The sequence below is a fragment of the Miniopterus schreibersii genome (genome assembly GCF_964146895.1).
Source record: "Miniopterus schreibersii genome assembly, chromosome: 22".
Lineage (NCBI taxonomy): Eukaryota > Metazoa > Chordata > Mammalia > Chiroptera > Miniopteridae > Miniopterus > Miniopterus schreibersii.
This window is the reverse complement of record NC_138124.1, coordinates 14,580,019-14,606,910: the sequence shown is the minus strand read 5'-3', so window position 1 is coordinate 14,606,910 and position 26,892 is coordinate 14,580,019. Positions and strand designations below refer to the sequence as shown.

General features: G+C 53.4%; 1 protein-coding gene and 1 long non-coding RNA gene across 3 annotated transcripts; one reads left to right on the top strand and one right to left on the bottom strand.

The window, feature by feature from the left end:
- Nucleotides 1-100: 100 nt before the first annotated feature.
- Nucleotides 101-18,556, bottom strand: TICRR (TOPBP1 interacting checkpoint and replication regulator). 2 transcript variants are annotated; one of them, XM_081124346.1, is made up of 22 exons: nucleotides 17,794-18,556; nucleotides 16,833-17,094; nucleotides 15,986-16,224; nucleotides 15,506-15,740; nucleotides 14,501-14,630; nucleotides 13,310-13,449; nucleotides 12,517-12,735; nucleotides 11,695-11,846; nucleotides 11,068-11,168; nucleotides 10,686-10,779; nucleotides 10,515-10,594; nucleotides 10,109-10,348; nucleotides 9,630-9,726; nucleotides 8,644-8,701; nucleotides 7,333-7,470; nucleotides 6,873-6,963; nucleotides 5,713-5,765; nucleotides 4,933-5,097; nucleotides 4,594-4,751; nucleotides 1,628-3,674; nucleotides 1,424-1,549; nucleotides 101-806 (listed from the first exon to the last, which is right to left on the bottom strand). In XM_081124346.1, the coding sequence occupies exons 1-22, from the start codon at nucleotides 18,472-18,474 to the stop codon at nucleotides 694-696; spliced, it is 5,619 nt and encodes a 1,872-aa protein (XP_080980472.1). In that variant the 5' UTR covers nucleotides 18,475-18,556; the 3' UTR covers nucleotides 101-693. The 2 variants fall into 2 exon arrangements, with proteins under 2 accessions (XP_080980472.1, XP_080980473.1); XM_081124347.1 differs by having other exon boundaries at nucleotides 101-724.
- LOC308550478 lies at nucleotides 3,418-5,532 on the top strand. The gene is made up of 3 exons (XR_013997904.1): nucleotides 3,418-3,490; nucleotides 4,787-4,840; nucleotides 4,935-5,532. It is a non-coding gene; the product is annotated as an uncharacterized lncRNA (long non-coding RNA).
- Nucleotides 18,557-26,892: the final 8,336 nt, after the last annotated feature.

Below are 26,892 nucleotides of genomic sequence, written 5' to 3'. Positions count from 1 at the left end.
CTTTGACAGTAGTAGGGGCCAGACCTGGGAACACAGCAGGCTTGAGGGTTCTTCAGAGGCCACGGGACAGCTGTGGCTCAGGCCTGGCCAAGACCGACTAGGTGAGTCTCCCCCGCCCCACGAGGACGGTGCCCGGGGCTGGCTCCCGGGCAGACCCTGAGGTGCAGCTCCCCAGGAAGCAGAGCCGGGCAGGGCCACAGTGAACCTCAGGCGAGAACACCACAGAAACGTGCAGACTCCAAGCAGCCAGAAGAAACTTTATTGGGAAAGGGAAAGGTTCAGGTTCGCCCTGCCGCCTGCCTCGCGTCAGCCTCGGGGCCCAGCCTTAGAGCAGCTGCACAGGGAGGCGGCCTGGTCCCAGTCAGGGTGGGGCTGGGGTGGGCTCCTGGCCCAGGCTGCCCTGGTACCGCACTAGGTGCCCCACCTCCCAACAAGGGCCAGGGCCTGGGTGGGTGGAGGCTCGGGACGGTGCCCTCACCTTCACCTTTGAACTTGCCCAGTTCCATTAGGCCCCAGCTATCCCTGTTCCCGTGCAGCAGGCCCTGGCTCACGAGCCGCTGGGAATCCCTAAGGGAGGCAGGCGTCTGCTGTGCCCGCCACGCCCAGGGCACAGCCCCGGACACTGTCTGGGAGCAGGGGCTGCGGACAGGCTCTGTAGTGTTTGCGGGTGGAAGTCCCGTCCGGTCCATCCCGCTAGCTGATCAGTTTCTTCCGTGAGTAAGTCCTGCTGACGGGGCGAGTCCGGGAAAATGCTCGGCTGAAAGGAGAGTCCTCGGCCGTGGGGGAAAACACATCCCCCTCCTCATCTAGAGGCAGACAGAGGGGGCAGCTGAGGGGCCAGCAGAGGCCGGGGCCCGGACCGCAGGGCTGCATGATCTCCTGCGAACGTCGCCCGCACCAAGCAAAGCACCTGCCGCCCTTCACCACCTGCGCCTTCGTTCTGTCTCAGACCTGTGGGGTTCAGGCTATTTTGGGTGCTTTCTGTCATGGCCTCCAGGGGACAGACCCACCGAAGGGCCGCCTCCTGCACCACCCTCCGATCTCGAGGAAGGAAACCCTCTAACCCGAGCAGCTCAGGCTCAGCCTGGTCCTCTCCCTGCGGGACGAGGGAGGGGGCCCAGAGTCAGAGGCTGACGGCAACAGCCGCTCCTGTCACACGGAGGGAACTGCTCCGACCCCAGGGACCACACCGAGTGCCCACCTCTGTCACCTCTTCAGGAACCTCAAGTGTTTTGGTAGGGTTTTGTGGGGTTTCTGTTCTAACAGGGCATTTCCAGAGGGGGGCGCAGCACAGCACACGTCCTGTCCCACAGCTGAACAGTCCCCCCTACTCCGACGGCCTGGCACCTGAGCTAACTCCGGGGAGTCGCCGGAAGGACACAGGTCCGATGTGGGTGAATCTCCAGGACCCTCCAGGACATACCTGTGGCGTCCCTGCCCTGAGAGGAGGGTGTCCTCCCTCGGAACAGCAGAGGAGACTGGGTCAGAGCCTGGAGCCCACGGGCAGAGAGGCAGCTCCGCACGGTGTGGCCGGGAGGTGGCGTGGAACCTGCAGGAACGACACGGTCAGCACGGCCCAGCAGAGCCCGACGGAGGCCCGGGCAGGCCAGGCACGGTCACCACTCACCTGAAACGCCTGCCTCGTCCTCCCCCGAGGACAGGAGCTGCCACGCGCCCGCAGCTGGAGACCTGGCCTCGCTCGGAACTCCTGAGTCCTCCCTCTGCTGGTCACAGACTCTCTTGGCTTCACACTGTGCTTCCTCCTCGCCAGAGAGGAGCCTCTTCCTGGAGGCCCACGCAGACTGCGCCCAGAATTCCTCGGCCTCGGACACACTGTCACCCGGAGGGGACTGGTCTGGCAGCTGGCACACTCCCTCAAGCTCAAAGTCCCCCAAGACGGGAGTCCTGCTGAGGCCTGGCTCCTTGCCCTCTGGCCGGAGCAGCGACCCACAGGCAGCAAGGTCTGTGCCCATGGCGGCGCCCAAGCTCCCGTCCACGGCCCGCTTCCTCCGCGGCCAGTCCTTGATCGTGTCGGGGGTTGTCTTCCCGCTGTGCTTGGGAGATGGTGTCCAAGGAACCCCAACATCCGTCTGGAACGGACTGGGGGTGCTGGAGGGGCAGTGGGTGGGGGTGCAGGACTGACAGATGTAGGTCTGTCCGCCGCTCTTGCTGGGGCTGCCGTGTGCAGGGCGAAGGCACGGGGGGGACAGGTAGGAGGTGTCGGGTCTCCCAGAGGACTTGCTGCCCCTAGGCGCGCCCAGACAAGGGGGGACACTCTGATCCCTTCTCAGGGGCTCAGGTTCTGGCTGTGGGCTGGTGTCCACCTTTTTGATTCGAAGCTTAGGCAGGCCACAGGCTCGCATCTCCAGCTCCACCTCGTAGGCCTGTAGCTGGGCAGGGGCCTCTGAAAGCCGAGGGGATGCGGGCAGGCTCTTGAGCTGCCTTCTGTGGGCCGCACAGCGCAGGGAGGCGGAGGGTATCGGGGGAGAGCCAGGCCCAGAGGAAGAACGCGATGGAGGAGTCCCAGGGTCAGACAGAACAGGCTTCTCACCAGCACCCACCGGCCTTAACCCCTCGCCTCCTCCCACAGAAGCCTGGCTGTTCTCGTCCTCGGCTTCACCCAGGACAGGGAGAGGCTCCGTGTCACTTACAATCAGCAAAGGGGAGGCCATGTGCCAGTCACTCCTGAAGTCAGGCCCAGGGTCGCTGTGCCCTGCAGAGGACTGAGGGGAGGGGTCCCCTTCCTGCTGCTGCTGCTCTTTGGCAGCTGTGCTGGCAGCAGGGCCTGCGGTGGTGTAGGGCTGGCCCTCCAGGGAGCCTCTCCCAGGACTGGAGGTGTTTCTGTGCCTTGTCCCAACTTCAGAAGGGGGTGGTCGGGGAATAACGTCAGACTTGGCGCTCTCTGGGGTCCTGGGAGGCGCTGAAGGAGCAGGACAGGAGCGAGACAGGGCTCTGCAAGGTGATCTCAGGGGCTCCTTCCCATCCAGTTCTTCGGGGGGTGGGGACTCGGCTGCTGCTGTCCTAAGGGGACTCTCGGAGACTTGGCCGACAGGAGAGGGGAAAGGTTCCTTTGGAGAAACGGGGTGGGAAGCCACCGTGGCTGTGTCCCTGGGTCGCGTTGGGGCTCCGGAAGGTTTAACCCTCCATTGCTGTGCTGGCTTCTCACCCTGAGAGGCTCCAAGGGGGTGGGGATGCTGGAGTGTCTGACTTGGAGCTGTGCCCACGCAGGCTGCTTCTCTGGGCACCCCTGAGGCTGCCGCTCCCACAGATCTAACAGTGTGTCTGCCAGGACTCAGACACCCACCACTGGGCCAGGAGCCTGGTGACAACGAGGCTGGACTGGACTTCACTGAACGGAGCCGGGTAGAAGTCTGCAGAAACTCAAGGGGCTGGCCACTGGGCCTGTTGGGGGTCCTGGGGATCTCCCCAAGGGGGGAGGTCCCTCCTAGGAGGGGGCGTCCTTTCTGTGGAGTGATGGATGGTGGAGAAGGTGAGTATAGGCCGTGCGATGAGTCTTTACAGGACTGACACAGCCCCTGCTGGGCATCTGTCTGGGCCGCAGGGGGCTTCTGCTGCCTCTCAGGGGTGCACAATGGGGTCTGCAGGGCACGCGGGAGCCGTCTGGGCGTAGCTCTGGTAGAGCCAGGGGATCTCCAGGAGCTCTTTTTAGGCGTCTGTAAAGAAAACTCATTTCAGGGCTTGAACATCATAACCCACACTCTAGGATGAGAGGGCAAGTGGGAGGCTGCTGGCTGCCCAAGGCCTCATCTCAACAGTGACACATGTCCATGTCCAAAGCAGGACTTGGTGCAACGTGGCCACATTTTCTAGCAGCAAGCACATGTGCAGCCTGTTTCCCTAAGACGGGTAATTTAAATAACTTGCACAAGGCAGCGACGCTGGGCCTCTAACTGTTTCCCTCGGCAGCCGCCCAGCTGCCCTTCCCTTCATGACACTGTTTCTGACCTTGCTGGAAGCAGCTTTGGGTGTTAGACCAGCCACCACTCACCCACACGCATGTGCGATGACAGAGTGTGCACACACATGCACAGGGTGGGGAGTGTGGGACACACATATAGAGGGCACTGCGAGAAACACCCCTGATGAGAGACGTCCCCTCCTCTGTGCAGAAGCGCTGCCTCCAGGTAAGGAGCCCACGCCTCACAGCTGCCACCGGTGTTACATGACCCTTATGAGACCCTGTCAGGAGAACACTGCCTGGTTGTCCTTCGTGCTCAGGTTCATGCTCGCTGGGGGATGGACAGGGTAACACGTGTGGACAATACAGTGGCAGGAGTGTGTGTGGCAATGGGGACACCAGGAATGCGCACTGTTACACCAGTAAAAGCCGGAGGCCAGGGGGCGGGAGGGGAACATGCAGCAGCAGGTGACGGGAAAAGGGTTGGAAATGGGACACTGGGAACTGTGAGCATAAATATAGGAATAGCTCATCTCTCTCCGTCCTGCCAAGTTTTGCCAACCCAACACTGCCTTTCGGAATTTCCATTTTCAACTGGTTACTGCTCAGTGGGTTGCCCTGGCCACGTGTGTGTGTTGTGCAAGACTATTTTAAACACGACAGAAATGTCCTACCTGATAAGCTGCAGGCATCTCAGAATCCTCTGTGTTTCCCGAAGGCCTTTTACTTCGAGCCGCACCCTTCACTGAGGGACTGACCATCTCGGACACGGCCCCAAAAAGCAGCGTCTTAGGAGACCGAACGCTCTGGGCGGGAGAATTTCCTCTTTGGTCTGCAAGTCAAACAGAACGTTTAATTCTTTTTCAGCTTCTGCCCTCCCGACAGTAACAGAACAGCCAGTCCAAGCAAAAAAGACAACAGGTACCGCCTTCCACCTGGGACGCGTGTGGGTGGGATATGGACCTGTGCCGGGAACCCCAGGTAAACTCCTGTCCCGTGCATGTGTGACTTACAGGAACGGTGTGGACGACCAGCAGGGACATCACCCAGCTGGTTTAGCTGAAACGAGTGAACTCTTTGCACACTTCGGGACTTTGGCTGAGACGCAGAACAGAAGGGACCAGAACTTGTCCTGCTGAGTGACAACTTGACTCGAGGACTTCTCCTCAAACTGATTTCTACAAAACCAGAAGCAGTCAGTAGACAGGGAGAAATGCCAGGTGGCCACTTCCCTTGTAGGAGATGAGCAAGGCTGACGTGAGATCAAAGACAAGACAGAAGTGTGACAGGCTCCTGGCTGAGACCGCTCCACTACTGTAGCAGAGACCGGAGGTGCAAAAATAGGGACCCACTAGACTGTCACCTGCAGACAGTGTCATGCCCGGCCACTGCCTAGTGATCCTTCTAAAATACTTTACATTTAAAAACTGCAGTTTTCATGTGTATATTACGTATATTTGTATAGAAGTAATGCCTATAAGAGTATTACTAGAGCTAAATGTTGACAGTATTTCTGAGTTATGGGACCACCAAGTGACCATTAAAATCTTGGCTTCTCTATTCTGATTTTTCTACAAGTAAATTTCTTTATTAAAGTTATTTTGTGAAACTCCATCATATATACTTTTTAAAAAGGCCACTCACCACTCAAGGTTACTGGTGTGGGCTGGGAGCCGAGCTGTCACGTGCCTGTGGGCAACTTGGGGTGACAGGCTGAGCGACACCAGGACAGGAGGGTTTCCCAGAAAGCAGGTGAAACATGCAAACCCCAAAACAAACCCAAAGAAAGGTACCTTTCTCTGGGGACTCGTCCACCACAGCCACGTCAGGACCAGGATCCGAGGACCTTGGGGGGACAAAGAGCACAAGGGTTATTCAGAGTCACTGATAATCACAATCAACACACTAAAGAGGCAGCTTCTCGCCCCACAGGGTAACAGGGACCACAGTGCTCGCTAGCACTGGTGGCGGCAGCTCTCTCACGTTACTGCCAGAGTTAAAACATCTTCTTGGCCCGGCCGGGCGTGGCTCAGCGGTTGAGCATCAACCTAGGATCCAGGAGATCGGGGTTCGATTCCCGGTCGGGCACATGCCCAGGTTGCGGGCTTGATCCCCAGTCGGGGGTGTGCAGGAGGCAGCTGATCAACAACTCTCTCATCAGTGATGTTTCTATCTCTCTCTCTCTCCCTATCTTTTCCTCTCTCTGAAATCAATAAAGATATATATATATTTTTAAATTTTCTTGGAAAGTCATCTTGCAACATGGAGATTAAAATACCTTCTAATACCCACAGACCTGACTTCCTACAATTTACCCTGTAGATAAGCTTGCACAGTGTGTAGAACACAGACATCAGTAATGACAGGACACATGGACGTGCTCCCGTCTTCCTGTTAAGTGTACACACTGTCTCCCTGGTCATTACACGTGGCAAATGTCGGGAAGACTCTCAGAGGTGAGAGCAGAGGCTGCCAGGCTGGGACTCAGGACCCGAGAGACAGGGTGGTGAGCTCCCAGGATTTTCTCTTTGCCTCATAGTTCCCATGGGTGCCGGAGAAGCTGACAACCTGAATACACCAAGAGGTGCAACAACTGCCCCCAGGAAACCAGGAAGCAGGGGTCCCAGACCCCAGCCCTGCCTGGCTAACGCGCAGATCCCTCCTCCCCATGTCAGCACACAAATGGATTTTCAAATTGTGGAAGATCCATTCAACAGAATATTGCTCAGTAACAGAAAGAGATGAGCTCCGGACACATCAACCACATGGGTCAATCTCAAAACAACTGCACCGGGTGAGCGCCGCCAGACACAGCACCTCCCGCAGGTTCTCAGCCCTCAGGATGAAAGGGTGCGCTCCGGTTGTAAGAAACAGTTGAGATCTGAGTCCTGAAGCACGTAGGGAGGTAGGAGAGCTGTGTGGTGTGTGAAGCGGCAGCCAGGGAGCCACTCACCTGCCCTTGATCTGTCTGTGCAGCAGCCGCCGGGAGATTTGCTTGTGCTCTGGGGTCTCCGCCACACTCCTGGTCAGCAGTCTGGGGAGACCTGCAAGGGGAGCAGCGGGACCCCACACACGGCTTTTACTCAGCCAGAGGGGACCTCAGGGTCTGTGGCCTGAGGCCTATCGGAGGTTACAATGTAAAATCCCACAAAACCTTTGTCCAATCAGCAGTCCTGAGAATGAACAGCGCTCACCTATTGGGGCTCACACGCGTGTGCACCTAGTTGGTGGCTCTTGTATTTACGACTAAATGAAATACAGTATGAGCCGGTGCTGACAGCAGCGAGGGGAAAATAAACAGAAGGTGGCCGCAGAGAGGAAGACGGATGAGAGTGATTCACTGCAGCAACAGAGCGAGCCTGGGGATGGGTCTGGGCCCGAGCCGCCCTTCTCTCAGCTACGGGGAAGCGTACCTTTGGTCCTGCCAACGGCCGGATTACACCCCACGCCTTCCACAGCCGACACCGAGTGGCTCCTCGGCAGCCCCCGCTTCGCTGACTTCATTGGAGAGATTTCCTGGGTGAAGAGGTTTCTCCGAACTTTGGTCACTTCTGGAAGCACGAAAACAGTAAATAAATAAATAGAAAGCAAATGTCATCACTAACAAAGGCCACACCTGGGAAAAGTTACCCAAAACCGAGAGGAGCCACTTAAGGAAACTGTTTTGCAGACTGACTACTATAGTGACACTTAGAGGGAAGCTGTTCTTTCCAATCCAAAGATTTTAATCTTATTGTACTACTTTTTTGGGTTATTTTAAATTCTCTTCCTGACTCAAGAGCATGAGAGCTGTGACCATCTAGACTCAAAGTTGGGGGTAGGGGGAGCTGAAGGGTCAAGAAAGACTTGACAAAGCGAGGAAAACGGCATCTTCCTCTTAAAATGGCCCAGTGGGGGCTACTAAAAAATTCACCTGCTGCCAGTTCTTCTCAGAGCCAAGCATGGAAAGAAAACCAAAGAAAGCGGGACCCACTCACTGGAGGAGCCCTTCTGTCTTCCCATCAGTGACACACACATTAATGTAAGGACACCAACAACACCTGAAGGTACAGAAACGTTCCTGTACCTCCAGGTGAGAGCCCTGCTACCTGCCTTAGACTAGGAGCCCGATTCATGGCCTGACGGCTAACCTGGATGTGTTACTTTCTGTTTCTCCCTAGTGTTGGAAAAGTTTAATACCTATAGAAAATGTCAAAGGTTAACACACTAAGCAGAGCCGTCGCTCAGATTCATGTACTGTCAGTGCTGTGCTCCCCGCGATTTGCACAATTTCCCACCCCCAGCAGAGGAAGCTGCGGATGCCACGGCTCCTCGGCCGCAACTTCGGCACCTGTCTCCTAGGAGCACAGGCCTCACCCACTCTCAAATCTCCCTCACTGTCTCTGTATTCTTTGTAGTCTGTTTTCTTCCTGAATTGAAGATCCGAGCAGGGCCTGTGGCGTGCATTTCACTGCCACACCACAACTCCTGTCACAGAAACCAGTCTCACTGTGCCCTTTAATTTCCTGGCGTTCACAATGACGGTGTTTTCTAAAAATACTTCAGGCCAGCTGTTCTGCAGAGTTTGGAGACCACGTGAACCCTGTATTTTCCTACCACATTAAGCATCTGGACAGATCTCATTAACCAATAAGTACCCCAAACTAGGCAGCTGCTTAAATACATGCAGCCGAATCCCTGTGTCCCTCCAGTCAGCGTGCAGGTGCCGAGAGCACCAAGCGTACCTTGTACTGCGTCTTTCCCTGGGCGTGGAGGCTGCGGGAGGGGGGGGTGAGAGTTCTCCTGAAAGAGAGGCCCCAGTAAGAAGAGAGGCATGCATTTCAAATAAAATAAAATTCCACCTGAAACCTTTGACCCTTGCAGTTCTCCTGGAAGGATCCACAACAAAAACAAAAATACGTACACGTTCCAAGGACCCTGAAGGCTGCACTGTAATAACACAAACTAAGAAACACCCTAAAATCCATAGAGAAGCAAATAAATTATCGCTCATCCATCCAATACAGACACTAAAAGAATTAGGAAGGTCTGTAAAAATAAAGGAGGACCTGTCTATACTAAATCAAAAAAAACATCCACAGCCCGGCCAGCGTGGCTCAGTGGTTGAGAATCCACCTATGAACCAGGAGGTCAGGCACATGCCCGGGTTGTGGGCTCGATCCCCAGCAGGGGGCACGCAGGAGGCAGCCCATCAATGACTCTCATCATTGATGTTTCCCTCCCTCTCCCTTCCTCTCTCTGAAATCAATAAAAACATATAAAAAGTTACCATCTGGCTTCATGACAACAGAGGCCCTGCCCCCACCCATTTTTTTAACTTGTGATGGAAATAAAACATACACATACTGAAAAGTACCTTTTGGTACACAGCCCAAGTCCTATAATGAGTGTACACTACTTTCCAGTGACCTCTTTGCTTGTGTCAGTCATCATTTTATGAACATTCTTAGGTACATTAAAGATTTTTAATTAGCCTACCCATTCCTAACTTTGGCTTGCCTCTGACTGTCACACTTTTGGGTAAGAGGGTGAATCTTTATCACGTGTATACATCTTTATTCCGTGGATTACGGTTGTACACACGCACAGAGACATTTGGCGTTACTTCTATGAGCTCCAGTGCTCCTTCCCCACACGTGAGACACTGCGTGGCTCACACAGAGGGAACAGCTCTGCCAGCGCCACTTCCTGTCCCTGGGAAGTGACTTACATTTTTTGCAGCTCTCTTGGACACTTTGGGGATTTCAATTTGTCGAAGATTCTGTGAGACGTCCGCAATGCTTTTGTGTCTTATCAGTGCATGTTTCCTTTTGAAAATAGGAAGGAACGATCAATATACACTCAATAGTGGTTATACATAGTTAAACTGGACTGGGACTAGTGTAAAATAAAACATCATCTAAATAAAGGTAAGTGATCTTGGTTTCTGGAGGCCCATGGATGCCAAGGGCACTATGGACCAGGTGGCAAATACTGTGCGTTCCCTGGATGATGGTGCCACCTGCTCCTGACTCTCTTCCTAACACCCAGGGATATGGAGCAGGAGCCCCAGTGACTGGCCTCTGTGGTTCTGACAGGAGGGCACAGTGGACTCAATGAATTACAAAGAAAGACGCCTGGACTGTGGTTCAAACCTGCCCATCAGAACTATCACAGGCCAGGAGCCCCTTCCCTTCCCCGGGCTCCTACCTTCTCTTCTTAGCTGAGCGGGTGCGCAGCTCCTCCAGCTGGTCGGAGTCAGCGCCACCCGACGCTGGCCTGCAAGCACCTGCTGTTAGGGGCACGGAGGGCAGTGGTGACGTGCTCTCCTGTGTCACCGAGTCATCGCTGAAAAAGTCTGTCGGGAGGACACTGGCCAGCTTCTGAGGAATCTCAAAGCCCAGACTGTGGTACAGCTTTCCGAGAATCTCTGGGATGGAGTCCATGTACCTGCGGGGCAGATGAACTACATTTGGAAGAGTCCGGCACCACGGCCCCCCTCCATTCGCTCCCTCGCCCAGCATGGGGAGTGGTCCTTCCAATTCCCTGATTCTGCAGCAATACGCAGTTCTTGGTAAAACACTTTTAAAGTCAGGCTAGCAGTCGTCGAACTTACAATGCCAAAATTTCTTCCAGAAACGTGGCCAGGTATGTGGAATCCTCAGCCAAACACACCACACGCAGCAAGTCCGCCACCTGGAAGAGACTGTACACAATGACCACGTGCCTCTGCAGGGTGCGGGGACCGTCCATGCACAATCCAGGCGACACTGCGCAGGGTACTTGCCTCCTCCACCAGCTGCTCCGCGTCATCTACACTGTCCTGTATCGAGGGGCACTGCAGACACACCTCCAGACGGAGAAACACCTGAAGCTGGCACCTTGAGAGAAGAAAAACTTGGTTATGGCTGCTTTTCATCCCGCTGAACAAGCTCCTTCCTCAGTCGTGGACCTACTTATATGCAAAACAGCAGAAAGGAGAGCCACTGCCTTCTCTACATCACGATATGCCTGTCAGGTGAACAGGTGACTCAAACTGGGTATTAGACCATAAAGAACCAGCTACAGAAGCCTCTTCCAGCAACTTGCCGTCTATTCTAAACAGATACCAGCAAATCCCGGAGCTTTGTTTAGGAGCGATGGTTAAAAAAACAAAAACAGTTCCTTACTCTCGGACTTTGTCTTCTTTATCCAGGTTTTCTCCTGTATTCTGTCTTAGACTTTTGCTAGTTTTTAAGAGGTTATTTTTGACGTGACGCAGGCAGTTCATCTGAAAATACAAAAGTACCACATAGGAGACTGTGACATTCCTTTCTGTCATTTCTAATTTCTTCACCACTGACGAACGCCCTAAGAAGGGAGGTACACTCCCTCGCCCATTCCCCCTTCCTGCATTTGAATGAGAAATGGTGAAATGAATGTCCTTTTTGACCTCTAAAATGAGCATGGTTAACCACAGGACGTGGGCATGGATGCACAAGCCTGCAGATTGGACCTTTCTGGAAGGAAGATCCCATGCAGCAGCGACCGACATGTCTGAGGAGCCGCACTTGCCACGATCAGGAGCAATACTGGTCTACACAGTGCTTTGCAATACCACTCGTGCTTAAGAACCTTTTTAATATACAGATGCTTCCTTTCATTTCTGCATTATTAGGTCTCCAGGCCCAACTTCCAGGATCTGGACTCGAGCTCCCCTCCCTGTCTCTGAGTCACACACTGCACGATAAACACACCAACCAAACCCACCAACAAGCAATGAAGGCGTTTATGACGCGCCCTCGGGGCTCCCTCACCTCTGCGTCCCGGGGGGCTCTGGCCTTGAGGAAAGCTCTAATGGTGGAGATCATGTTCTGAGCACACGAGCACAACACGGTCTCTTCTGTGGCCACAGCCCTTCGGTAGCTTTCACACATGTAAGACTGTAGCCCCTCTTCTGTTTTCAAATCTGTGTGGGGGGGAGAAGTTAAATTAAGGACTTCTGATCAAGATGGCAGAGTAGGTAAAGGCTGTGCTTGCCCCTCCGACAGCCACACCAAAATTACAATGATATAGAACACACTGGAGCCACTGGAGACTCCTTTCCCTTCCCGCCACCTACCCTCTCTCGACTCCATTATCTCTTTACTTCCCCAATGAGCAAGTCTTTTCTGCTGTGGACTCTTGGCTCTCATGTATTAGTGTTATTAGTTCATCACATATATAACCAATATATACCTGCTTATTACTGGTCTTTGCAGCTGGGCCATAAATCTAACGAGAGGATATTACCTTATTAAGTTACCGTGTTCCCCATAACACACTTGTGGGCACAGAATATTCAATAAATGTTTGTTAACTGAGGGATGACTGAAGTTTTTTTCTTTTAGAGAGAGAGAGAGAAACATTGATGTGAGAGAGACACAGCACACCCCGCTCACACCCCAACTGGGGCAGGGGATCGAGCCTACAACAGAGGCATGTGCCCTTGGCCAGAATCAAGCCCGGGACCCTTCAGCCTGGGGGCTGACGCTCTAACCACTGAGCCAAACCGGCCAGCACTGAAACTTATAAAAATATGAGGGTATAAAAGGGCACAGCTGGACTCAGACTCCCAGTGCTGGGGAAGTGAGGCGTACCTTTAGGTTTAGAACTCCTTCGTGTCCTTGCTCTGTTTTCCAGTCTACCCCTTGTCCTCCCACTGGCCATCTGTTGGGTCCCCCTGTCCCCAGCGGCCTCCGGGCTGCCATCTGGATGCAGCTTCTGAGCCTTGACGTTCAGCCTCGCGACATTCAGCATCTTTAAGGAGCGGCACATGGTCTTCATCTTCTGCCTCACTGGAGTGCAGTGGATGCCTCCTACCCGATCATGGGAAGAAAAGCAAAATAAATTTACCCTGTGGATCCAAGAACTACCTTAGTTACCACTCACACAGACCCACTACTTTAATTCTGCACCAAGAGCTACTTTTCGCACTTCATGATGTGGTAACTCCTCCTGAAGCTTATGCTGAGGAAATCACCAAAGAACAAGTCACATACATGACGCACACTAAGTATTATTTATACTGATAAAAATACCAACCTAAATGCTCAACAACATAAGGATTGTCTACGTTTGGTAAGCAGTGAGGTGGAAGAGTAACTGAAAAGGCAAGGCGGCAGGTGAACAAATAATTCTGTAGGCGGCACACAAAACCGCGCTTAAATTTCTGTCATAACTGAATTTGAAAATGGTTTGTGCATTGAGAAGGCGGGATTGCGGCTGATTTTCTAAACCCTATTGCACTGATGTCATTACTTTCAGACCTGAAATGTCAGAACTTGTCCTTGTTTGTGCAGGTAGCATTTCCACCTCGTTTTAAGGAATGCTGAGCTTTTAAAGCCCAGTCTCAGGAAAGGCTGCTGGGAAACCTCCCTCACGTGAGCTTACTTTTCCTTTTGCCGTCCGCCTGGGTGGACACAGCGGATTCCTCACGACACTTCCTCACGTAGAGCTCGGACAGGCAGCACGTGACCTCACTTTCGGTCTTGGAGGACTCCTCCTGGTTCGGGGAGGCAGCCTGCAGCAACCTGTGGGCAAGGCGAGGTGTCTAAATGAGGCGGAAATTCCGAGTTTCCAAAATGCTTTAAAGACAAAACGGCAACGAGAGCAAACTTCATTCTCGTTTGATGAGCTAACCAAAGACGTCTCCGCGAGATGCCTTCAAAAGCTCTTCCTTCTCAGGAGGGAAACGGTCCCTCTTGATCTGAACAAACTCACGGCCGAAGCTACCAGTTCACAGAACCACAAATATACACCCACAGGAGAGACTTTTATTAACCAGATCTCCACATCCGAGGGCACTTGTCTCATTCTGGCAACTTTTTCTTATCTCTCCTAGTGCCTGCCTTCTTTATTTTTGGGGTTTACCCTCTTGTATTATTTTCTGTGTTGGACATTTTGCTAAATTGGTTTATAAATTTTAAGTATAAATTTAGCTGCATTATACAAGTTTGCTACTTTTCATAGAAATTTAATACTAAGTATTTTCTCTCATCCATAAGAAAACATTTTATTTTTGTAATTAATTTATTCCATTTTTTTAAATGTGGTAAAATACATCATTTTCACCACTTTTAAGTATACAGTTCACGGTATTAAGCACACTCACCATGCTGTGCTACCGTCAGCCCCAGCCATCTCCAGAACGCTCTTGATCTCGTAAAACTGACTCTGTACACTCATTAAACAACACTCTCCATTTGGAGTTTTTATTTATTTATTTTTTAACTGAAATTCATTTAATTTCAGTAGAAGTGGTTTTTAATATGATCCTACTGGTTTTAAATTTGCTTCTCAGAATTCTTTTTTTTCCTTCCAATTACAGTTGACATTCAATGTTATTTTATATTAGTTTCAGGTGCACAGCATAGTGGATAGACATTTATATAATTTATGAAGTGATCCCCCTGATTAATCTAGTACCCATCTGACACCATAACCATTTCATGGTTATGAAATTCGTTTTTAATATTGAACTGTACTCATAAAATGTGGTCTGTTAAAAAACACGCACCCACATTCAGATAACTGAGAGCTGATTCCAATTATGAATACCCAGAGAGATAAAAACAGGTTTACCAAAATGACTCCATCAGATTTGAACTGGCGCCACTGAGGTTGGAGCAGGGAAACCAGCTCTCGGCAACAGCGGCTCTCCAGGGCGCAGTGCGGCCGAGCTCCTGCTGGGCCCACTCTGGACCAGGAGGAGCTACAGGGACGGGGCAGAGAGGGGAGGAAGAAGGGCATGAGAACCAAAGCGGAGATCCCGCACTTGCTCCGACCGCCTTCTCGCCACGGACATGCCAAGGACATGCAAAGCGGCAACATGAACTACACTCCATCTGCACCAACTGCGAGGGGCCTGTGTCTATGAAAACTGCTTCCTCGCTGCTCCTCAAACACAGCAGGCAGAGTCCCAGCGCCTCTCTCAGGAGCGTTCTCTCCCTGCCACTTCCTTCCTTCAAGTCTGTGTTCAAACACCACTTTTTCAACAAGGCCTGTTTAAAATCGCACCCTTCCCACCCCTTAAATGCCCCATTCCCTCTTTCCTGTTTATTATATAGCACTTATTGCTTTCAAATTTACTATATAATTCCCTTATTTAGCTCACTGTCCTATCTCCTGACTAAATGGTAAACTCCATGAGGACAGAGGCCATTGTCTGTTTTGACCACTAATGTCACTGATGTATTCTCAGTACTTAGAACGCTGCCTGGCATATAGCGGGCACTAAGTCTCTTGAATAAATGAACAAATGGAAGAACTACTAAATTAATTTCTCTGTCATCGACGTAGCATAACAGCAATGCCACAAACTGGAAAGCAGGCAGAATCAAGACAGTTTTACATTTAGTCTTTAAGAAAAACGTTAAAAACCAGGTTTCACAGAGCCTTGGGCCTCCTCAGAATGCTTTGGGATTTCTATAAATAATGATTTAAATTGAAGTACTACAGTTTGCTTTTACCTGTTTAATAACAGATACTGGGGCTCTACTGAGAGCAGAGTGGAAAAAAAACCCCTGATCCTGGAAACCACTGCAACCCACTGCCCTGGAGTGTGTCAGCTGTTGGTTCCGAACTTACTGGAGGGAGCAGCGTCTTCCAGTAAACTGTGTGTCTGACTCAAAACGACGCCCATAACATCGGAACAAAGGGACGCTGTGTCCTGGGGGTCCTCTGCCACAGCTGTTTGGAGAAAATGTCTTTGAAACTCAGCCTCCTCGGTGCGGAACACAGTGAGAATCGTAGCGTTGGTAGAGAGAGGGGAAATAACTCCTGTGATGGGGGGCCAGCCGTCGCCAGGGTCCACACTGGCAACCTACATGAGAAGTTCTAGTTAGCTGAGAATACTGCTGGCGTATGTGTCAAGAAGCGCATAGCTCAGTAAAAAGGCAGTGACAGTTTCCCCAGCTGATTTTTAATATAAAAAACTATGGAAGAGCCCTGTCCAAAAACATCACGTTTCACTGAGACTATACTATGGAGGACAATCCTTGGCGTTTCATAAACACACTTATTTCCCTTTATAGGTGTGTTATTACTGAGCGTGGGGAAGACACATACCAGATGCAATTCTTCGGCAATCAGCCTGTTTACCAGCTGCTGAAATAACGTCTTGTGAGCTGACGTATTCTCCTCTGGACTCTGGAGCATCCAGCTATCGGTGCCCAGAGTGCCGCTCATTGGGAGGGACCACTGGGTGGCTGTGCCTTTTAGAAAGATCCTGACTGGTTTCTGGAAATGTCTCTGATGCATGGCCAAGGGCTCAAGGATGACGGTCCATGTCTCTTGAATCTCTTTGCCTGTTAGACGTAAAGAATATTAAAATTCTAGTGTAGTAGACGGTTACTAAAAATAGCCTTAATAGTAAAAAAAAAAATTTAGACTGCCAGTTGAGGTACTAGTATCACCACTTAGTTCACACCCGACCCTCATCCCACTGCCAACAGCAGGTTCACGCAGCTCTACAGGAAAAGCTGTGCACACACAGAATTTCAAGAGCACGACTGGAGGTCAGAGCTTCTCGGCAATGATGACTTCGAAGTAAACATTCAAGCAATACTCACTACGTACAAAAAAATAGGACACCGCTTCTTAAATCCATAAAACACAGTGCATGGCACATCTTACAAGGAGATTAAATTTTGAAGACGAAATGGCTTACACAAAACTACTCCTGAAATCTCCTTAGACTGCACATAGTGTATCAGTTTTATGTCCACACCTCTGTATAGTATTACTTCTGCGTGAACCATAAGGATTCAGTACAGCTGTGCTGTACTTTCCTGAGGCACCTCTGACTTGGCCTGGACATATTTTAATTCTAAAGAAGCTGAAACCTTCATTCCTTGAAGGAATGAATATAGCTGAGACCCCCCCACCGCACACCACCCAAACATTATTTGCTTACCTTCAACGGGGAGAAATAACGTCCCTTCCATCCATGGAAACGAGGCTCTGTACTTGGGAGCGTTATATAGCAAACAGTTTAAAATGGAATCGGTTGGCAGAGCCGAAAGCCACGAAGAGAGGTGCGGCTCACGTGACAGCAGCGTCTCCCCAGCTTTCGTAGCCTCCAGGCTCAAAGCCTCCGGTGGCAGGACGGTGCCTCCCACCTGCCGGAGCAGGTCACAGACAGTCCAGTACCCAACGTGGTCTGGGGACTCCCACAGCTAAAAGGAGATGACAGAGAACCTCGAGTTATTCTAAAGTAGGCATTCAGGCCGGTGGGGGTGGCCCAGCCGTTGGGCACCGACCTAGGATCCAGGAGATCAGGGTTCCATCCCTGGTCAGGGCACGTGCCTGGGGTTTTGGGCTCAATCCCCAGCAAGGGGGGTGCAGGAGGCAGCCGATCCACGACTCTCTCATCATGGATGTTTCTCTCGTGCTCCCTCTCCCTTCCTCTCTTTGCAATATTTTTAAAAAATAAAAATAGCCCGGCCGGGGTGGCTCAGCGGTTGAGCATCGACCTAGGATCCAAGAGATCGCTGTTGGATTCCCGGTCAGGGCGCATGCCGGGGTTGTGGGCTCAATCCTCGGTCAGGGGGGCAGCCGATCAATGACTCTCATCATTGATGTTTCTCTCTCTCCCTCTCGCTTCCTCTCTCTGAAATCAATAAAGATGTACTTTTAAAAATAAAAATAAAAATAAAGCAGGCATTCAGAATACAGCTGAACCAAGGCCCAGGTCTGACCCCACGCGTATGACACCCGGTGCCCGCTCTCTGGGCGCCAACGCTTTGACTTGGGAGGTACCGAGGACCTACCGATTTATTTCACTGTATAGACGGGTCCCCCCGACCCTCCCCGCGCCCCCCGCAGACGCTGCCACGCCCGCTGAACCAAGAGGACACGGCGCCCCGGAGCCTTACCTTCGCCCTGTCGGTGGTATCCACCCAGTACCAGGCGACTTTCCGGGTGCCCATGACCTCGTGGACCCTCCTGGGCAGCAGCTTCTCCATCAGCTGCTTGGCGGCGGGCGCCGGGCTCCGCGCCTGGGCCTGGGCCTCGCAGCCGGACACGAACCGCAGCAGCTCCCGCTGCGAGTGGGGACACGGGCCGAGCAGGAAGACGGCGTTGCCGGAGCCCCCGAGCGCAGCCGCCGCCTCGGCCTCCCCGGGCTCGCCCTCCACGTCCAGGAGCCGCCTCCGGGCGCTGGAGCGCAGGACGGGCTTGGCGGGCGACGTGATCTCGGGCCGGTCCCACGGGAAGTCCAGCAGCGTCTCCATGAGCGCGCCGTGCAGGTGCGCGGCCCGCGGCGCCGGGCCCGGCAGGGGGGCGCCGGCCGCCGCGTCCCCGAGCCGCGCCTCCAGCTCCTCCTCCAAGTCCTCCCAGGAGCGGGCGCCCAGCTCGCGGAAGTCGGCCCCGCGGGACGGCCGACCGCGCGCCCCGCGCGAGTCGAAGAACCGGAAGGCCCAGCGGACCCTCGCCAGGCCGAACCGGCCGCTGAGGTAGAGGAGGAGGCGCAGGGCCGCCCGCCGCACCGGGCTCCGGCCGGCCGCGCCGCCCGCCGTGTCCAGCAGCAGCACCACGTGGCGACAACAACAGGCCATGTCCGCCGCCGCCGCCTCCGCCGCCGCTGCCGGGGGGCTCCGGCTCCCCGGCTAGACCCCCAGCTTCAGGGAACCGGCGCCATTCGCGTCTCCCAGGGATCCTGCTCGAAAGGCTCCCGCGCTCCCCAGGAAGCACTACCATTGGCCGAGCCGGCTCCCAACCCCAGCTCCTATTGGTCCCTCGCCTTACGTAACTTTACGTGAGCGTCTGCCCGCCCCCGCTCGGCGCTGATTGGAAGGGAGTTGGGTTGTGGGGGCGGAAACAAACAAACAACACACAAAAAAACTACCGCCTCTGCTTGATTGGTGGAGGGCGTGCCTGTGGGCGGGGCCCTGTGCGCTTGGAAATACTGAACGTTGATTGGCCGGGGAGCTTCGTTTTAAAATTTAAAGAGGCGGCGCGAGGGCCGTGTCCGGGCCCGGGAAGGAGATGGTGCGTAGGGCCGCGGTGGGCGGATAGGAGATGTTTACCAAGTCCCCAGGGAAACTGCACGGGAAGGGAATGTGGGAGGGTTTGAGTGCAACTGGGTGGAAGCCATCCTAGAGTGTCTATGGAGTAGAATCAGAGGCGAGGACTTTGTGTGTTATTTAAGTAAAGTTATTAAAATATAAAAGTTCACTCCCTGTGCCCAAGTTAACGCATAGGAGTTTCTTTCAAGGAGGTAGCCCATGGATGATGCTCTGCTTTTATATCGATGGTTTTCTCTCTTCCCCTCTCTCCCTTCCTCTCTCTCTCTCTAAAAATCTATTTTTTAAATACTTTTTTAAAATTGATTTCAGAGAGAGGAAAGGAGAGATAGAAACTTCAATGATGAGTCATGGATCGGCTGCCTCCTGCACGCCCCCTACTAGGGATCGAGCCCAAAACCTGGGCATGTGCCCTGACTGGGAATCGAACCATGACTTCCTGGTTCATGGGTTGAAGCTCAACCACTGAGTTACACCGGCCAGGCTGGTTTTTTGTATTTTGTTTGTTTTAATCCCCATTTTTACAGCTTAGAAAGGTTAAGTCAGTTGCTGCACATCCCTCTGCTTACCGAGGGGCAGGGCTTGCTTGGTTCAGAGTCAGGGACTGAATGCAGGTAAAAAGCTGGGTGGTGCTCGCCTCCTTCCTGCCCCGTCTTGTCTCAGACCCTGCTAGCCTGAGGCCTAGGAGCCTACTCTCCTGTCCCCACCCCACTCGACTCCCACCAGCAGTGCTCCCCAGACAAATAGTGTCTGAAGGCCGGCCAGAGCAATCCCAGAGCCTGGGGAACTGCCCTCCCTTTTCTGTCTGGGGGAGCCACGCTGTGGCTGAAGCCAGTGAGGCATGGCCCAGGCCTGCCTTATCAGGGCTGTACAGAGCCCAGAAACCCCTCACCTCGGTCCTGTGGAAATGGTCTGGAACACTGGGTCCGTTCACTAATGTGGGCACCCAAGGGTGAAAGGAAGGTCCCCCAGGGAGGCAGCCCAGGCTCCTTGAGGAAGCCCATCAGGAGCTGGAACTAAGGCAGATGAGGGCCCCAGCCACTGAGGGGGGCTGATACTCCTGATAAGATCAAACTCTTTCTCTGAAGCTGCAAAGAACCTGATTCTGCTGTATGGACTGTACGTTTGAAGTTTTTCATAATAAAAAGTGTTTCTTTTAAGATCAAGAATATTTGGCTCACCCCCAAATCTTTGCAGAGCCCCATGACAGACAGACAGAACTCTCTGATGTCTCCTCTTATAGGGACACTAATAGTACTGGATCAGGGAGCCACCCTTATTACCTCACTTAACTTTAATTACTTCCTTACTCCAAATACAGCTACAGAGAGTTAGGGCTTCAATATATGAATTTGGGGCTGAAGAGGGACACAATTCAGTCCATAGCAGCCCCTCTGACCAGGAGGCCCAGTATGAGCTGTAGGGTCAAACAGACCCAGCTCCAAGTTCAAAGCTCAGCTCTGCTACTTAACCAGGTGTGAAGGAGAACCCATCTCCCTGACTCTCAGTTCCTCCCTATGCCAAAAAATACGAAATGTAAGTTCCATTTCAGAGGGCTGTTGTCACGATGACGCTGGGAAAGGTACAGAAACTAGCTAGCATGGTCCCTGGCATATCTCAGGGGCTCCATATATGGTTTCCCAGATGATGCCGCCCCGAATGTGGTCCTCGGACCAGCAGCATGGGCACAGCCTGAAATCGTGATAAATGCAGAACATCAGGCCCCACCTCACACCTGCCAAATCGGAATCAAAATCTCACACGCTCAAGTCTCAGAATTACTGCAGTAAATGGCAGGATGTGGCCCAGCTTGGCCACCAGGCATCTTGGGAAGGCAGTGGTGTAATTCAGGGGGGCAGTGGGGAGGGAGCCAGGACCGGGAAGCACTGTGATTTCACGTGGTCACCTTCACTGTGATCTTCCTCTGTCAGCTGGGGGGGGGGGGGGTTGTCCTGCTGTGGGAAGGGGGCTCCTTATTTGCTGGTCCCTGCCCCCTGCCTTCCCCTTCCCTCCCACCCCACTCACCCTCCTCTCTCTACCCCCCTCAGGTGGGTGGGTGGTTGGGAACAAGGCTGGCTGCTCTCCCCAGCGATCGTCTCAATTGGCTGCCTCCCCTCCCTCGCAGATCTCCCTTATCTAGGGCCATCGATCTCTGTTGCCACCCCCCCCACCCCCAAGGTGACCTCCAGAGGGTTGGTTCCAGTGCTTGCTCACTGCACAGGCCCCCTTCTGCCTTGCCTGGGCATGGGGGCAGGTTTTAAAGAACCAGGTCCTTGCCTGGCTACCAGGCCACTTTCCACGCCGGGGGTGGGGGGGGTGGGGGGGGGGGACCAAGTCAGAGGGAAATGGGGAGAGGGAAGGACCACGGGCTTCAGGCCAGAAGAGGAGGGTTTGGTCCCAGGCTCATTCGAGAACCTTGGCCTAGTCAAGTCATCTTTCCAGGCTTCAGTTTCCTCAACCGGAAAGGGCGTGACCGGACCAGATACTCTCTAAGGTCATCCTTTCCTTCTAGGAGCGTGTGACTACATATGTACCCTGCACTGCAGTGTTGGGTTTGTGACAGGCATATACGTAAATATTAAAAACACTGGCAACCCTGTCCCCAGCCAGGAAGGGATCCCAGCGACAGTTCGGCCAAGAGTGGGGAGAGGAGATCGAGATGAAACCAATACCTGGGGAGACAGGAGGAGGGCAGAGGCGGGAGCAGGAGGGGGGAGGGATCCCCGGGTTCGGTTTTGACAGGGCACAGAACAATGGAGCTTTTGAAAATGGGGTGTCTTGGCCCTGGCCAAGACGCTGAGTTGGTTAGAGTGTTTGTCCCGAAAAAAACCAAGGTTGTGGGTTCAATCTCCGGTCAGGGCACATACAGGAATCAACCAGTGAAAGCATGAACAAGTGTAACTACACCCTGGCCCGTTTCGCTCAGTGGTTAGAGCATCGGCTCTCAGACTGGAGGGTCCCGGGTTCGATTCCGGCCAAGGGCACGTACCTCGGTCGGGGGCTCATGCAGGAGGCAACCAATCGATGTCTCTCTCGCATCGAGGTTTCTCTCGCTCTCTCTCCCCCTCCCATTCTCTCTGAAAAACTCAGTTGGGGGCGGACTGTAACATCCCCCACTGTCGGTAGCAAACTCAGAAGAAGCCAGTGACAAGTTACGGTGACCGCCCTGAAAGATGTGAGCAGGGTGCTGGGAGGGCAATGAGTTTCCTTTGGGTGGTGCTCAGGGAAGGCCTCTCTGAGGACAGCCATGAGGACAGGTGAGTCAAAGTGGCCACTGGGTGTTGCCTGGGACCTGTCAGAGAGGCAGACCGGGGGCCCCTCTCCAGGCCTGCAGAAGCTGAATTTGCAGTTTAACAAGATCCCCGGGGCACCCATGCACAGTGAAGTCCAAGGAGCTCCTGGCTATCAGGGGGAGGGCAGACGTGTGAGAGGGGGGAGCAAATGGCACAGCTAATCCCCCAGGCCCCAGGTGTGCTCCTTGCACCCTAGAAGTTTCTACTAGGACCTGGCTACCGGGCCAGAGAGACCCACTGCCCTGTGGCCCACAGCAGGCCCGTGTCACAGCTCTGTGCTGGGGACAGCTTCGGTTCAGTGGTTACCACCCAGAGGGAAGCACCCAAAACCGGAGCTCTGCCGGGCTGGGCTGGACACGTGTCCTCTGACAGGTTGGGACAATACACTTGGGCCTCTGTTTGTGTGCATACAGCTCCAGGTGGGGAGGGAGGGAGGCCAGGTACAGAGCAGCCGGTTCTGGGCACCCTGAAAACCCCCGGGGAGGCTGGACCCGCAAGGCTGCTTGGTCCTCTGGCCCCTCGCTGGGTCTGGAGGGTGCTGACAGGTTCTCAGGTCCCTTCCGCCACCGAGAGGCTTTCCCAGGGGGCAGGTGGGTGGCATTCAGCTGTCATGCTAGAGTGACCATATGTCCCATTAGCCCAGGGCAGTCCTGTTTGCACCTGCTGTCCTGGTGTAATTATTAATAATGCCCCCTCTCACTCTGGCCTGGATGGTACATTAAAGGGTCACTCTGGTTATAGCCCAGGTTTGATCCCCAGAACCAAAGGAAGGTGACTCTGAGCGAGAGCTGGTCTAGGAGGCGAGAGCATGAACTCCTGTCTCAACTGGTGCCCACACTGGGGGCCTCTGGCGCGTCCTCTCCGCTGCAGGCGTGTCGTCTCAATGGGAGGGGCTGGATCAGACGGGCCCCTTCTAGTGGGGGGTTAATGAATGTGAGACGTGGGTCCCTGGGGTCTCCATAGGTTGGTGAGGGCACTGTTCCTTCCCTAGCAGCTTTTTTTTTTTTAAAATATATTTTTATTGATTTCAAAGAGAGGAAGGGAGAAAAGAGAGAGAGAGAAACATCAATGATGAGAGTCATGGATCAGCTGCCTCCTGCTCGCCCCCTGCTGGGGATCGAGGAGCCTGCAACCGGGGCCTGTACCCTGACTGGGAATTGAACCGAGATCTCCTGGTTCATAGGTCGATGCTCAACCGCTGAGCCACCCTGGCGGGGCTCCCTAGCAGCTTTGAATCCATGGCCCCTGGAGACCCCACATTCTGCTAGTTCTTCCTCCAGGACCTGCACTCTGTGTCCGCAGTGCACGGGGGCCCTCAGCTGGTGTCACCGCCCATCACCCTACCTTCTCCCTCTCTCCCCCTTTAATCTGCACTTACTCGCTGGGTGATGTTTGGGACACATAACATCATAACCTGCAACTGCGTTTCCACTTGTCACGCTCGCTGGGATGCGGATGTCAGTCTCGCAGGATCAGGGAAAATGTTCACACAGCTCATGGCTGGAACTCACCAAGGTATTACTAAGCCTCCTGGTTCCCACTGGGGTGGGCATGAGCTGCCCTAGAGACCTGTGTCCTCTCCCCTCACCCCACAGGCCAGCCACACAGGTCCTGGGGAGGGCCTGGGGCTCTACTCCTGAGCTCTACCTTAAAAATGCCATTGTCGCCCTGGCCAGTGTGGCTCAGCGGTTAGAGAGCCAGTCCTAGCACCGGAGTCTCAGGTTCGATTCCAGGTCAAGGGCATATTCCTTGATTGCAGGTTGGATCCCTGGCCCCAGTCGGGGCATGTGTGGGAGGCAATTAATTGATATCTCTCTCTCTCCCTCTCCCTCCCTCCCTTCCACTCTCTCTAAAAACCAATGGAAAAAATGTCCTCAGGTAAGGATTGGAAAAAAAAAAAAAAAAAGAGTGCCATTGTCTACATCAGCGATTTTCAACCTTTTCATCTCATAGCACATAAACTAATTACCAAAAAATAGATTCCATTTTTTTGTCAATCTCACCAAAAAAAAAAAAAAAAAAAAAGGTATAATTTGGATTCATTTCACACCGTACAGCTATTGTGGTGTTGGCTGTTGACACTTTTTTATTTGACAGTCTCTGGAAAAAAAGAGGTCAGTGCCTCTGACTAAGAGAGTCAGGTATTATTGCATGGCTTAAAAATTCTTGTGACACACCTGTTGAAAATTCCTGTACATCATGGAAACAACCCCAGTTACACTCCTGGCACTTTACAAAAAGACTTTCCCATTCATTCATTTCCGTCTTTCATTTCCGCGTGCACATCCGAGCTACCCGGGAAGCGAGACCGGTGGAGTCACCCATTCCCACGGCGACATCCGTGAGCTGCCTTAGCGTCATCTAGTTCTCACCCCCCTCCCGGGGGGCAGATGCTACGTCACCCCATGGTCTGAATGGGGAATGGAGGCCCAGAGACATTAAGCAGCATGCCCAAGGTCGCCCAGCTGGGAAGCAGCAAAGCTGGGACTCGAACCCCGGCCCCTGCGAACCTCGGTGCCCAGGTGCTACATACCAGGCTCTGTGTTGTCCTTGGAGCCTCTCGGCCGGGTCAGGGCAGTGGGCAGGGCCCACCAGAGATGGTCATTTGCAGGCAGAAGGAATAAAGCCTGCAGAGGTTCTGCGTTCTGACCAAATCTGCAGACCTGGGACCAGCCCCAGGAGCTTCTGAGCCCTCGCCTAGTGACCTTGTCACAACCTCAGGCTGCCCACGGGGTGGCAGCCAAGGAGGCCGAGTGTGCTGATGGTGATCTGCCAAGAGGGATGGGCAGAGGGAAGGAGGGCGCGGGCTCTGCCCCTGCACGCCTCCCTCGCTGTGGCCACCAGGCCTGGAGCAGGGAGAGCCCGCCTCACAGCAGGACAATTTGAATCACCTTGACTCTCAACCCACAGCACCCCACCCCCACCCCCTTGCCTTCCAATATGTCTGCGGTACCCTGCCTCTGCCCCCTGGAGAGGGCAAGAACCACCCTGTCCCAGTCACCTTCTCTGTCATCTCTGCTCATCCAGGCACCCACGCTTGGGAGGAAATGGCTGGCTTCTGGGGGAAATCCCTGCCCAGCCCTGTCAACCTGGGTAACCGGTTTCTTGAACCCTGGTCTCAGAGTACAAACCCAGAGTTCCTGCCTTCTAATGTTCAGCAGAATTATGCAGCTGGGCTGGAGAGGTGACCTAGAATCCTCTAGTGGTAGCTGGATGACACCAGAAAAGCCAGAGGGCAGAAGGGAAAGGTCTACCTCTTAACCGCTCTGCAAATCCTAGGTCAGCTCACCTCCTCCGTGAAGCCCACCCTGATCACCCAGTGCCCCCCAAGCTCTCAACTACCTAGGAAAGTGCTAGCTTCTGCATTCACCACGAGAGAAATTACTTAAGGCTTCTCCTGTATAGAACAAGCTGGGGCGGGGGGATCATTTTTTCTTTTGGTAATTGTCACCCTCTAAAATACTACAAACTTAACTTACCCACTTGCTTGCTTTTTGTCACCTTCCTTCTGCCTCAAACAAACGCAAATTCCACGAGGACAGGCATTTTGCCTTTTTTTGCTCACTGGTACATCCCAGCACCCAGAACAGTGCCTGGCACATAGTAGGTGCTCAAAGAACACCACTCACCCCTTCCTTCATCCTACCCAAACCCGCCCTAACTGCCTGCTCCTCGCCTGCACTGTGCAGTGGGCAGGGGAGAGAGTTATAAATCAGACATCACCCCATCCTCTGGGAGCTCCTGGCCCCCATGGGAATGGGTGACTCCAGAGGCCTGTGTGCCACCACCCGCTTCATCCCCAAAGGTCGCAGCCCTTCCCTCCCTGCCCTCCATTCGCTCCCCTCACTGTGCACTTAGGTGTCTTTCTCTGGACGAACGTGCACGAACCTGAAGTCAGACCTTCCTCCTGGCTCCCCGTGAAGGGGCCACGCACGGTGTAGTGAGATTGGACAGCCCAGCACTGGACATCCCTGGCCTCTGAGAACTCAGTTTCTTCATCTGTAGGATGGGCACCAATATCCACCTTGCAAAGGTTGTTGACCATTAGACTATATTTAAAGAGTCCAGCCACAGCCTGGCCAGCGTAGCTCAGCCATTGAGCATCGAACTAGGATCCAGGAGATTCCCGGTCAGGGCACACGCTCGGGGTTTCGGGCTCGATCCCCAGCAGGAGCCAGCCGATCCATGACTCTCATCATTGATGTTTCTCTCCCTCTCCCTCTCCCTTCCTCTCTCTCTCCATTCAATAGAAACATTAAAAAAAAAAAAAAATCATACACATTCACCACTAGCTAATTCTGGATCACAGCTCAAGGAACTCACGCAAAACTCTTATTAAAAGCTTCTTAAAATCTTTTATGCAATTTTCCCTTGATACCCTTATCTCTGGGGATAATTTTAGGTTTATGGAAAAGTTGCAAAGATAGTAGAGTTGCAAAGATAGTATAGGGACTCTACTATCCCCCCCTACACACACACACATACATACACCCAGTTTCCTCTACTGTTAACATAACCGGCCTGTGCCAGTCACAACTGAGAAACCCAGGTGGTGGGCACATCACTACCAACTGAACTTCAGCTTTTGTTTGGATTTCACCCCATTTCCCACTGACACCCTCCCCCTGTTCGGGGAAGCAACCTGGGTACCCCCCCG

Bases quoted from the DNA above. Each gene is read 5' to 3' on its own strand.
- TICRR (XM_081124346.1), bottom strand. From the start codon at position 18,474: ATGGCCTGTTGTTGTCGCCACGTGGTGCTGCTGCTGGACACGGCGGGC. The intron at 15,741-15,985 runs GTATGTGTCTTC...CTTCTCATGTAG, and splicing joins TTGCCGAAGAATTGCATCTG to GTTGCCAGTGTGGACCCTGG. The intron at 14,631-15,505 runs GTAAGTTCGGAA...CCGTCCCTGTAG, and splicing joins GGAAGACGCTGCTCCCTCCA to CTCCTCCTGGTCCAGAGTGG.